The following is a 12930-nucleotide window of genomic DNA, read 5'->3' as shown; positions in this document are numbered from 1 at the left end:
ACTCGCACCATGAACAACCGGCTGGTGCACTGCTAAAGATCTCTACTGGTGCTGCCAGGAAAAAGCAGCGGGTCATAGTAGTAGGGGACTCTACTTTGAAAGGAACAGAGGCACCCGTCTGTCGGCCTGACCCAGTCTCAAGGGAGGTGTGTTGTCTACCAGGGGCATGGATCAGGGTTGTTCCAGAGAGGCTGTCTGCTCTAATAAGTCCCACGGACTATTACCCACTTCTAGTGATCCATGCGGGTGCTAGGGATATAGACAGCAGTAGCCTGGAGAACATAAAGAAGGACTACAGAGCCCTGGGAGAGGTGGTTAGGGGCTCTGGAGCTCAGATTGTCTTTTGGTCAATCCTCCAGGAGACAGGGGAGGACCCTAAAAAGGCTAGGAGGATTGGCCAGGTTAATAAAAGGCTGAAAGGGTGGCGCCATAGTCAGGGGTTTGGGGGTCTCGAACACGAGACCCAAGTTTGTAGGCCAGGACTACTGGGGGCTGGTGAAGCTGACCCAATAAAGAACGGGAAGAGCGGTTTTGGTAGGAGTCTTGCCAGGCTGGTCAAGGGGGCTTTAAACTAGATGTGATGGGGGAGGGGGGCATCATTCCATCCCAACACACCCAGTCAGTTGCCAGCACCTATCCTAAATGCTTGGAGCAACGTAGAGATACTCCAGCCGCTGCAGCCAACGAGCCGGCTTCATTTGGAGCTCGGCTCAGATGCCTCTATACAAACGCCCGTAGCATGGGGAACCAACAAGAGGAATTAGAGATGTGTGCACGTCTCCGGGGGTATGATATAATAGGCATCACAGAAACATGGTGGGATGGCTCCTATGACTGGAGTGCTGGAATGGAAGGTTACAGGCTCTTTAGAAAAGACAGGCCCGGCAGACGGGGAGGGGGAGTTGCTATTTATGTTAGGGATAGGCTGGAGAGTACGAAACTCTGTCTGGGCACAGGTGGGCAGACAATAGGGAGTTTGTGGGTCTGGGTTAAGGGGAGATGGTGAGCATGCCAGACACACCTGAAGCCTGAACCCTGCTCCTGCAGCACGGTGCCCACCACGTCCTCGTTCTTCCAGTGCAGGGAGCAGGTGAAGGAGACCAAGTGAAGAAGAGCCGGGAAGCTCAGGGCATGGCTCAAGGGCCACTTCCCAGCACTGCACTTGCGGGTCCTTGCTCCCACTCTTGAACCACTCCTGTGGGGTTGAACAGTACTTGTTCGTGCTATTATTAGTGATTTTATCTATTTTACTTGTATTTCTGCACTTTGCCTCTGCTCCAAGCAGTGGCAGTTTCCAGGCAAGGCTGCACAAACATGCGGGAAAAGACCAGGTTGAGAGGGAGAAGCTCAGCTCTGGGTCATCCCTACAGTCACAAGCTTCTCTGAAAGCCCACATCAGGGTAAGAGTTTCTGGTCCAAAACATGGTAAAAACATGCATGGCCAGACTGGGGAGATTCCTTGCGTGTACAAACCCTTCCCTGCTTGTCCTTCAAATGGCCATCTCTGCATGCAGGCTTGATGAAGCACTGGAGATGATTACGTTGGTATTTAGCTTGTCACTGGCTATTAGCACGAGCACGCCATTTATGAATCTGCAAAGGAGATGCTGAGTGACGGCCTCAGAGGGTATTTGACAATCCCGTATTTCTTTGTTTTCAGGCTAAAGGTCCCGCGTTACGGAAACTTGATCTCAGCTGATGTACGAGCTTGGTGCTGGGAAGGCTGTTTCCTTAAAAGTCTTTTTCTGCAGCTCTCTGATGGCGGGAACTTGATGCTTCAATAGCATTTCTTGTCCCGTTTGTAGGTGAGCAAGAGCATACGGTGGGCGTCAAAATAAATACCAGTATGGAGAGCTGGTGGGTTCTTGCCCGTGTCAACAGGAGCGTAACTTGCTGCGCGGCTGTTTGCTGACCACTTAACTGACATTTCCAAAGGGACATGTCTGGGCAGCAGCAGGCTGCTCTTGCTCCGTTGCTGTGGTTAAAGCCCGGCAACAGTTGCCAGGGTGCAGGGAGCTCAGCTCCGTGTTGTGGTTACAGCCCTGTGACAATTATGATGGCATAGGTCCCAAGGCTCCATTGGCTTGGCCACAGCTCCGTGAGCGTTGCAGAGGGCCGTAGAACTGCAGTGGCTGCTACGTACGCAGTGGGGCTGGAGAACCAAGGCAGCAGGAGCAGCATCATGCTGGGCCAGAAGCCAAACCTCAGCAAGCGCATCCGTGAGATGCGGGCCAGCATAGCCCTGCAAGGTGCTGCCCCGTTGGCTTTGCATTATGGACTGGGCCAAGTAGGGAGCTTTTGGTCCCCGCATCGTCCTGCACGGTACCAACAGCTCCTCAATGTCCTGCAGGGCTAGCGAGGACGTTTTACTCCAAGCCAGAGGAAGAAAAGTTAAATCAGAACCGGGAGCTGCTGCCCCAGCTGCGAGAAGCGGTGCAGGAGGATACCCATGTCCTGGGCCGTGTGCGGAAGGTACCAGCAGGTCCCATTTGCTGCCTCCATGACTGTGGCTCTGCCGGAGCTGCAGAGCCAGCTTCTCCACTGGTCCTCTCCAGGAGCAGGAAGTGCAGGGCAGCAGTAGGCTGGGACCGTCCCCAGCCTTGCAGTGATGTGCTCTCTGCCCTTCTTTGCCCACAGCATGAGCTCACACTCTCTGAGGCTTGCGGAGCAGAGCAGCCCTTGGGCATTGCTTTGGCCAGTAAGACGGTGGAGGTAATAGCAGAGTCCAGCGGGCGCAGGCTGCTCGCAGCGGGCTGGGGTTCAGGGGATGCTCAGAAGGACCAGTTGTAGGGAACAGGGACCTGGTGCCAGCACCAGGACAGCCCCACAGGGCTGGTGCAGTGAGACACGGGGTGTTCATGAGTGGTCCCGTGGAACCCTTTGCACTGCAGGACCCATCAGTGTCCTCCGTTAGCTCCCTGAGCGGGTCCTTTGCCCCAGCAGAGCTCCTGTCCCGCCAAGGGAGTGACCAGGTGCCAGCATCACCAGCTCTGCCTTGGCAAAGAGTTGTGCAGGCAGGACCCCTTCTCCCGTGGGTGCCCATCGAGCCCTGCCTCCAGCCTGGCAAATGCTCACATCCCATGCAGGTGGCCCAGGAGAAGCTGCGGGCCGAAATCTATGGCCGGGTGAACACGTGCAACATGCTGCTGTACCAGGTGAAGCAGCGGAGCCGGGCCAAGGAGCAGCTGCAGAGGCGGCTGCAGCAGCTGCAGGATGTGCGGATGGACGAGAAGCAGCACCAGGCACAGGTCCCAGGGCCCCTTGCTGGGGTGGCAGCACCCGTGGGGGGGTTCAGTCAAGCCTGCAGCCCTGGGTGGGCGCCGGTCTCAGCACATGGGCTCACCCCTTGTCCCCAACCATCTCTGCCCCAGGTGGTTCGTACGCTGGAGAGCAGCATTGAGAAGACGCAGACAAAAGTCCACGCTGGGCAGAAGGTGACTGCCCTGTACGTGGCGGTGCGGGATGCCCTGAGGAAGGTGAGCTCATCCTCACTGCGCCGTGGTCTCAGCCGCTCCCCCTGCAAAGGCCCTGAAGTGCCCAAGGGGCTGTGCTGGTGGGACACCCTCCTGCAGGAGCTCCTCCTGCTCCCCCCCGTCTTCTGTCCCAGCACAGGGCACCCCTGGGACTCAGTGGGCTGTGGCTCCCCGTGTCCCAGGAGCTGGCCCACCTGCCTCTGCACCTGGACGTGCTGAGTGAGACGGCCGAGCTGCAGCACGGGGAGGTGGAAGACATGGAGCTCAGGGCCTCGCATGGTCTCAGAGCTGCTCGTGTAGCCAAGGTGAGAGGGTCCAGCGCACCTCAGGGTGCTTTCCTGCCCTGCAGAGCCCACAGGTGGCACCAGGTGCCCAGGCTGCTGAGTCTTCCTTCGAGGAAAAGCAAGACTGAGCTTGGCTTCCCCACAGTGCCCAGATGCCTCCCGAGCTCCTCCCATGTCTGGCTCTTGGGCCAGGCTGCCCTGAGCTGGGGACAGCTGCCTGAAGCACTGGCCATGGGGAAGGTGGCATTCTCCATTCTCTAGCTGCCCTTGCTCAGTTTCCTCCCGGGGCTGTTTACTCGGGGTAGGGGGTGGCATTTTTGGTGCTGGCCATGCCCATGTTAGAAGCCCACAGAGGTCCATTGTAGCTTTGGGAGCCACTTCTTTTCTGCTCTGCTCTGCTCTGCTCCAGGAGCACAAGGCCAGGATGGAAGCCCAGTTGGGTGCCGAGAGGGAGCTCAGGGCCCGCACCCTGGCTGCTCGGAAAGTGCGCGTAGACAGACGCTGGCTCAAGGAAGCAGAAGAAAGGCTTCTGAAAGCGGTGAGCTGGGGGGACCTGGCCCAGGCAGGGTTGCAGGCACAGGGCGGGCATCGGTGCCCAGCCTCCCGTGGGCGAGGGGCTGCAGGGCCAGCTCCCCCAGGGTGCCAGCAGCTCAGGGTTGACGATGAACATCCTTGCAGCAAGCCAGGCATGACGTCGCCAGGGACTTGCTGAGCCTGCCCGACCAGGACCCGCTGGTGGGTGAGTGCCTGTCAGGGTGCAGGGGGGGGATGTGGGCGCAGCCGCAGGCATCCTTCCCTGCCACAACCTTTCCACCCCAGCTGCCAAACCGGAGGCCACCAAGTCCCGGCTGGAGCGTGACGCCTGGCTGACGGAGAAGATGGAGAAGGCCAAGGCTGCGGTGCAGTGCTCCTGCCTCTGGGTGAGCTGAAAACCCATCTCTGGTAGAAGCTGGGGCTGCTCCAGCCCCAGGGAGCTGAGCCTTGTCTGCTCACCTTGGTCCATTGCAGGGTTATCTGCCCTCCTCTGTCCCCAGAGCCCCCCAGGGCCCCTCTTGTGCAGGCAGGGACGGAACTGCTGTGCTCCACGACACGAACTTGCAGCGGTTCTGTGGTTCCTGGGGCAGAAACCTCCCCAGCACCGCGGCCCAGATCCTGTACCCTGCAGGAGTGGCCTGGGCTGAGTCCATGTGCTCTCCCCCGGCCAGGACGTCCCCGGCAGGCTCCTGGCACAGCAGAAGTCCCTGGCGGCACTCGAACAGTACCTCAGAGGGCGCCAGGAGAAGCAGCAGGAGCTGAAGAAGGCACTGAAGGAGCTGGAGATGCAGCGGGATGAGCTGAAGTTTCGCCAGCCCGCAGACACAAGCAGGTGCTGCTGGGCTCCGGACAGCCATGCCAAAGGGGCCACCAGCCCTGGGGGCAGGGGGGCATGTGCATGGCAGGTGTCCCAACAGGGCACCCCTTCCTTTGTCACCCTGCGGCTGCCCACCCCTCCCGCACTGGGAGGGTTTCTGAGCAGAGTGCTGCCCCAGCTCTGGCGCTGGCAGAGCACCCAAAGAGGAGCCTTGCTCCTTGCCTGGCACGGGAAGTGGGCCCAGCAGCAGCACGGGGTTGAGCTGCAGGCAGCACCTCTGCTCTGCGCTTGGGGCAGGGGAGAACGTGGGCAGCAGCTTTTGCAAGAGCTCTGGGGCGTCTGCAGCCCTGTGCACTTGGATGGATGTGACCGTGCTTGGCTCCAGGGGGCTGGAGGAGGAGCTGAGGACGAGGCTGCAGTGGGAGGAGGCTCGGCTGGCAGAGAGGCGAGCGCAGCTGCTGAGGAGCCAGGAGACGCTGCTGGAGTTTGCAAACGGACTCGACAGCCTCTGGGGCCGTCTGCGGGGCATCACCGTGCCTGGCCAGGTACCCGCACAGGGCCGGGCTGAGCACAGCCCAGGCTCTGCTTGCTGCTGCAACGGCACCGTGTGGTGACGCTCGGTGCAGCAGCCATCACCCCGAGGGGCTCGCTTTCCCCACCGAGGCTGTTCTCTCTCTTGACTCCAGGAGCATTCTGTCAAGGCCGTGGGAGCGCACGAGAAGCTCCAGCAGTGTGAGCAGAAGCTGCAGTACCTGGTGCAGCGGGTGGCTCACCTGCCCCCCTGCAGCCACAGCGAGGATGATGAGGTGCCCGGGGGCTCCATCCCTGCTGCGGTCCCTGGGGACCCACACAGGCTTTCCCGGGTGGCCCAGCCCAAGCCATCCTCCCAGCTGGAGGATGGAGGTGCTCGAGGGAGGAGCCACGGAGCAGCTCAGGCCCCGGTGGCCCTGGGCTCTGTGGGCTGTTCCCTACCAGGGGCATATGGAGCTTGGGCACCCCTTTGGCTGGAACACCCGCCTCCCCTTCAGCTATGAACACAGCGTCTCTTTCACAGACTTTTGTGAAGGTCAGGCAGCTGCTGGAGAAAACCCTCATGAACGAGCCGCAGAACCAGAAGGTTTCCTTGGAGGACGTGTGCATGAGGGTCCAAGGTAGGAAAGGGGACACATCCCACAGCAACTGCCGCAGCCCCTGCCTCCTGGCATTTCTGGGCGTCCTTGCCCACCTCCCAGTGTCCCAGCAGAGCCCAACCCAGGAGTTGCTCCAGGCGCTGGGGCTGACCTCGGCTGTCTCCAGGGCTTTGAGCATGGTGCTGCTTTTATGTGTGGATGTGGGAGAGCGAAGGCAGGCGGTGGGCTGGGGAGCGTAGAACCACCACAGGAGCAAGGAGGGATGCTGTGGGGCAAGCGGGGAGACCCTCGTCGTCTTCAAAATCACTGGGCAGCAGATGCCAGCCGCCCTCCAAACTGTGCCGGCTCCTCCTGGGGACACAGGCACAGCAGAGGCAGCCCCGCAGACCCTCCCCAGCCCGCTCCTCTGCGCTCTCTCCTGCAGACGATTCTGATTTTGGGGACAACCAGAGCGGCCTTGTCCTCAGCAGAGAAGACATCAAGAAGCAAGGGCTGCGGCTGATTGAAAGGAAGAAGAAAAGCAAGAGGAAGTAGTGCTTGCTCCCCGAGAGCTGGGGATGCCCCAGCCCACCCCTTGTACACTTTTCCCTTGATTTAATAGAGGAGATGCTTTTCATTCCTCCAAAGCTTGTGTCAGAGCTGAAACAGGAGGGCGCAAGTCACTTCTGTCCCTTCTGTCCCTTCTGGGATCCTATTGCCAAAACGTAGCGCGAGTTGTGGTTTTGCAAGGAAGCTCCAGAAGGAGCAGGATGTGCCAGTGACTGCATCTAATGGAGCTTCCCAGAACCAAGAGCCCAAGAGGCATGTTCTTCTGCAATGACACTGTGCTTTACTGCCACCTGCCCGCCTCCTGCCCCTGTCCGTGTGCTTACCACAGCCAGGGCTGTGAGCTGAACTTTGGGAACTGTATCCTGGAGAGCGTGCGTAGAAGAGCCCAACCGCCAAAATCAAAACACGCAATGCCTCCTCCCACAACAACTCTGCCAGGACAGAAAGCTCTTGCTGGGCATCACCTACACGTGGTGAGCACTAGATAAGCCCCACCGACATGCCAACCTGCCCTTTCTTAGCCGCCTAAAACTCCATCCCTTCACATGGAAGGGAACCAAGGAAAACCTAGGGTGGAACGTGGGCACTGGCGGCAGGCAGAATGGGAGCCCTGGGGTGGTGAGGCACCAGGAGGCCTGTGTGAGAGGACCGCCGCTCCACTGGGCTGAGGGAGTGAGGAGCAGTGGGTCCGGCCCCCACCTGGCCACACCGTCCCCACCACAGTGGGGTGGACAGCGGCATCCATGAGGAATGGCTCAGGGAGATCCGAGAGGGGCACACAGGAAGGTTAGGGGGACAGAAAACAAAAGCGATGTGCAATACAATTGTTCATCCACTGGTGTCAAGGAGGCTGCCCAGCAGGATGCCAAGATGAAATTCCTGCAGACCATCTTCACCCTGTGTGAAGCTGGCAGGGCCAGGGGCTTCTCGCAGTGCCTGAAGGAGTTCTACCACCAATTGCAGGTGGTAGAGACTATCACAGCGAGGGGACACCCGGTTGCTCTGGGGAAGGGGGCACATTGCCAGGCACCAGCACACTGTCAGGACAGGGCACAGGCAGGGACCAGCGCGTGCAGACACCAAGCTGCCTGAGGGGCCGCGGGTGCCAGAGCGGCCCTGGCAGCTGGGATGCTGCCCAGCATCACCCCCATGCCAGACACACCTGAACCCTTTCCATATTTTTTTTTCAAAACCCCAGGAGGTGTCATCCATGGCCATTTCGTGAAATATCTTAGTCTGTTTCCAAATTTCCTCCAGATCTGTTTCAATTCTACCACTTTGGTCTATATAGGAGCAACAACTTTCACTGATTATGGAACAAACCCCTCCTTTTGATGTCAATAACATGTCTAGTGCTATTCGGTTTTGTAATACCACCTTAGATAGGCTAGTTATCTCTCGTTCTGCCTGGATTATATCGATGTTTTTATTTTCCATTTCCTCTGTGGTTGCTGAGATATTTATAATTCACTTATTCCCAAAGATGGAATTAGCCCTCTTACAAAACTATGAAATGCAGTGTGCTGTTCAATAATAGGGTTAAACCCTTGCTTAATCTGTTTAGCAAAATTGGGTATTACAGCACCTAAGGTGCATGCCCCCTTCTAGTTGGGGGCTAGAGTCTTACAAGCATTTTCTCCACATAACCAATACCATCCTTTCCCTTTAGGAACGGGCCACCACTGAACTACGATACCATCTATATTAATAGTGTGATTGCAATTTGAATGGTGACCTACATCTGTGGCATTTAAACAAGCATGATCTCCTATCCTGGTTCCCGGTGTAATACATCTTTGTGCACAGGTGTAATATTTATTACCTGCATTAGGATTAACTATTCCGAATTTTAACCTTTCCTTCGAATACAGATTGCTAGTGTTCACCCACAAATTTGGCCGAGACAGTGTTAGGAACTGGAACTCCAATTAATGGGAGATCCAGGCTTTCTCCTGATTTAGGCAACTGTGCACACACCCAACAGTCACTACGACTGAAAACGTTAGTGACATTCTGCACTAATTTCAGGTATAAGTTCTGGTCCCAAGCTTGTGCTCCAGTTATCATATGAGTCCAAATTATGAGATTTCATACGCAAGGGTCCTGAAGGTTTGACCTGCCATGTTTTCTCTGGCTCTGGTGCTTTCTTTATTCTTGAGTAATGTATTCAAGCAGCTTGTTCCTTTATCTTCACTGCTGTAAAGGTGGTCAGTAATCTCTGGTACGGTCCGCTCCACTTCTCCTGTAGAGGATCTCCTGAAAAATTCTTAACATAAACCCAGTCTCCAGATCTGAAAGGGTGAATCGGATAATCCAGACCTCTTGCTCTTTGTTTTCCCAGATGGATCAGAAACTGTCAGAGATAGCCTTCCCCCACTTCCTGAAGACTTTCTCCTTTAAACTGGGACTGATATGGTCTTCCATACAAAATCTCAAATGGGCTAACCTCTTCTTTTGACCAAGGTTTAGTTCGAATTCTTAATAGAGCCAGTGGTAAAGCTTGGTACCAATATAAATTTGTTTCCTGAAATATTTTACTAATCTGTTTAATCAGATGGTTCATCTTTTCTACTTGCCCACTGGCCTGAGGCCTGTATGGAACACGTAGTTGCCAATCAATTTCAGATTTTTCCTAATTTCTTGTAACAATTTTGCACTAAAGTGTTAACCTCGGTCTGAAGAAGTTGCCTCTGGTACTCCAAAACGAGGTATGACCTCGTTAAATAATATTTTAATCACTTGTCTTGCATTATTTATCCTACAAGGGAATGCTTCTGGCCAGCCTGAAAAAGTATCCTTTAACACCAACAAATATCGATAACCTCCTTTTCTTGATAATTCAGAAAAATCTGTTTGCCACTGCTGTCCCAGATAACTTCCTCTCACAATTGTCCCAATTTGATTTCTATTTTCAGTTTTAGGATTATTCTTAAGACATAGCTGACATTGTTTTGTCACCAATTGAACTATAGTATATAGATTTCTTCCTCCAATTTGTTCAAGTGTTTATACAAAGAGTTACTATCACAATGAGTTTTATTATGTTCCTCCTGAACTAACTTCCAGAGTTGGTTATAGGGGGTTACAATTCTCCCATCAGGTATCTGAACCCCACCCTCTTTATTTTCCTGTCCTTTTAGATCTTGAATCAATTTTTTATCCTCTTTTGAATACCTAGGTTTAGATTTCTCAATTGTTAGTTTGCCATCAGGGATTAAGGACATGATTTTAAATTGTTCAGCTGCTTGTTTGGCTTCAAAATTGGCCAAATTATTTCCAATTTCCTGATCAGTCACCTTGATGTCCTTTACAGTACATAATAGCTACTTCTTCAGGTAGCTGAACAGCTTCTAGTAATTGCAGAATTTCTGTAGCATGTTTAATCTGTTTCCCTTGTGTGTTCAAAAGTCCTTGCTCTTTCCAGATAGCACCATGTGCATGGACGACACCAAATGCGTATTTAGAATCAGTCCAAATATTTATCCTTTTATCTTCAGCCAATTCCAGGGATCTCGTTAATGTTATTATTTCTGCCTTCTGGGCAGAGGTGTTTGCAGGTAGGTTTAGCTTCTATTACCTGTGAAGTGATGGTAACGGCATATCCTGCCTTTCGTTCACCTGCTTTCGTTCATGAAGCTACTACCTCAGTAAACCAAGAATCAGCGCCTTCCAGAGGTTTTTCTTTCAAGTCTGGTTGGCTCAAATGCACAGCCTCTATGGTGGCCAAGCAATTGTGTGTTAGTAGTTCTGTCAGTTGTTCCTGCAAAAAGGATGCTGGATTCACAACATTAGTGACCACAATTTCTATATCATCCCGTTCCACAGGGGTGGCCTGGTATTTTAAAAACCGTGAAGGAGATAACCAGTGGGCTCCTTTCTTTTCCAGGACTGCTGATACCACATGGGACACTAGCACAGTAATCTTCTGTCCCAAGGTGAATTTGCGAGCATCTTCAATATTCATGACAACCGCCGCCACAGCCCTTAGGCATCCGGGCCATCCTTTGCTCGCTTCATCCAGCTTTTTGAAAAATATGCCACTGCCCTTCTGTATGGTCCTAGTTTCTGAGCAAGGACCCCCAAAGCTATTTTCTGTTCTTCATAGGAATATAGCCTAAAGGATTTAGTCACATCCGGAAGTCACGGAGTTGCAGCTCTCATTAGCTCTGTTTTTAAATTTTTAAAAGCCCCTCTGCTGTATCAGTCCATTTTAAAGAAGGAGGGTTTCCTTTCAACAGTTCATATAGTGGTCTTACCAGAACACCATAATCATGGATCCAAAGTCTGCACCCATCCGGTCATTCCCAGGAATGCCCGGAGCTCCTTCGTGGTCGACGGTCATGGAGTCTGACAAATGGCTTCTTTTCTAGCAGCTCCAAGTTCTGTCTGTCCTCCTGCTATTTCATATCCTAGGTAGGAAACTCAGGTTTGGATTAGTTGGGCCTTTCATTTGGATACCCAATAACCATTCAGTCCCAGAAAATTTAATAATTCCACTGTCAACTGGATACATTCTTCCTTTGTTTCTGTAGCAATTAATAGGTCATCCACATATTGTAACAGAGTCCCGTCTGAGTAGGTGGCTTCCATGATTCTAGTTCTCATGCTAGCTGATTTCCAAAAATTGCTGGTCTGTTTTAAACTCTTTGGGTAATACTGTCCAAGTTAATTGAGTTTCCCTTCCTGTGTCAGCATTGTCCCATTCAAAAGCAAATAACTTTGGCTTTCTTTGCCCAATGGTAAGCAAAAGAAAGTGTCCTTTAAATCCAGGACAGCAAACCATTTCTGATTATTCTTCAATTTAGTCAATAAGTCATACGAATTAGCTACTACTGGACGAATATCCTCTGCTGTTTTGCTGATTGCCCTGAGATCTTGAACCAATCTGCAACTTTTCCCATCATATTCCTTTACTGTCCAGATAGGAGTGTTATATTCCAATTCACATTCAATTAATAATCTATATTTTAAAATTTATCAGTGATTGTTGATTCCCTTTGATCTTCTAATTTTAAGGGATATTGTTTTATTCTAATTGAGCAAGCCCCCCCCCCCCCTTTTTTATTTACACTTTTAGAGGCAAAGCATTTTTCGCCTTACCTGGAACTTCAGATGCCCATACTCCTTGATATACCTGATTAAGGTTTTCTTCTATTTCAGGAAGCTCCTCCTGTTTGCTTTTCTGCTGAATTACAGATAAACTCAAAACTGCAATTAATTGATTGTTTTTAACTCTAAATTCCATTTTGCCTTCTTTAAATGTTGCTTCTTGCCCTAATAAAGATTTTAGAGAATTTGGCATGCATAAAAATTCATGCATTCCTGTTTGTTTTCCCAATTTGTATTTTAAAGGTTTCAGAAAGAATGCCTCTCTTCTTTTTTTTTTTTTTTTTCTTTTTTTTTTCTTTTTTTTTTTTTTCTTGGTGGCCAGTAGCTCCCACATCTGTAACGAATTCTTTTCTCTCTGATTTAATACCAAATAACTTGCTCCTGTAACCACTAAAATTCCACTTTATTTCCTCTAGTCCCTAGTTTTAATTTAACCAGTGGATCTGGTAGGGTAGATTCCCCAGGTCCCCGTCAGTCTAGTTGCAATTCAGTCACCGGATCCACCCCATGGCACTGAACAGCATCTCTCCATCTTAACTTTCAGTTTTTCCCTGTCCTTTTCCAAAGCGAAAATTAAGGGATCTGGCAGAGCTATATTAATTCTGCATTCAGTCTCTCACTCCACGTGGTTTCTTAAAGTGAAAAACATATCTGCATACATTACTTCATCCCATTTTCCTTGCCACCTCAAAACAACATTAATTGTAACGATGTATTATAGTTCAGAGTTCCATTTTCAGGCCATTTTCCCTGATTTTCCAAAATATACAAAGGCCACCGTCGGTTACAATATTTTACCAATGTTTTCTTATTTACCGAGCCCCCAGGAGACCCTCCAAGTTACTTCCAGTGTGCCAAAATGCACCCTAAAAGACTCTTTTTCAAGATCTCTTCACTCTGCTGACTTTCCATTATCAGTCTCACATTCACACACACACACGGGATCCCACAGACACACTGCACACAGTTACAACACTGGAGACAGAGACTAAAATTCTATCAAACAAACAACAGTTAATAACACAGTTATAGCA

At 52.0% G+C, this 12930-nt stretch overlaps 1 protein-coding gene across 1 annotated transcript in view; it reads left to right on the top strand.

Moving 5' to 3' along the window:
• Positions 1-1846: 1846 nt before the first annotated feature.
• Positions 1847-12930, top strand: part of LOC136022100 (coiled-coil domain-containing protein 183-like) — a 14570-nt gene continuing 3486 nt past the window's right edge. The window contains exons 1-15 of the mRNA XM_065695032.1: positions 1847-1857; positions 2095-2249; positions 2351-2712; positions 3087-3248; positions 3372-3476; positions 3656-3778; positions 4167-4295; positions 4436-4496; positions 4577-4677; positions 4963-5192; positions 5494-5653; positions 5795-5914; positions 6163-6259; positions 6663-6768; positions 7511-7573. Of these exons, the coding sequence (XP_065551104.1) occupies positions 1847-1857; positions 2095-2249; positions 2351-2712; positions 3087-3248; positions 3372-3476; positions 3656-3778; positions 4167-4295; positions 4436-4496; positions 4577-4677; positions 4963-5192; positions 5494-5653; positions 5795-5914; positions 6163-6259; positions 6663-6768; positions 7511-7573 (1985 nt within the window). The remainder of the gene's footprint in view (positions 1858-2094; positions 2250-2350; positions 2713-3086; positions 3249-3371; positions 3477-3655; positions 3779-4166; positions 4296-4435; positions 4497-4576; positions 4678-4962; positions 5193-5493; positions 5654-5794; positions 5915-6162; positions 6260-6662; positions 6769-7510; positions 7574-12930) is intronic.

The sequence above is a fragment of the Lathamus discolor genome, chromosome 14, assembly GCF_037157495.1.
Source record: "Lathamus discolor isolate bLatDis1 chromosome 14, bLatDis1.hap1, whole genome shotgun sequence".
NCBI lineage: Eukaryota > Metazoa > Chordata > Aves > Psittaciformes > Psittacidae > Lathamus > Lathamus discolor.
The sequence above is the reverse complement of the archived record's forward strand: the minus strand, read 5'-3'. Positions and strand labels throughout refer to the sequence as shown.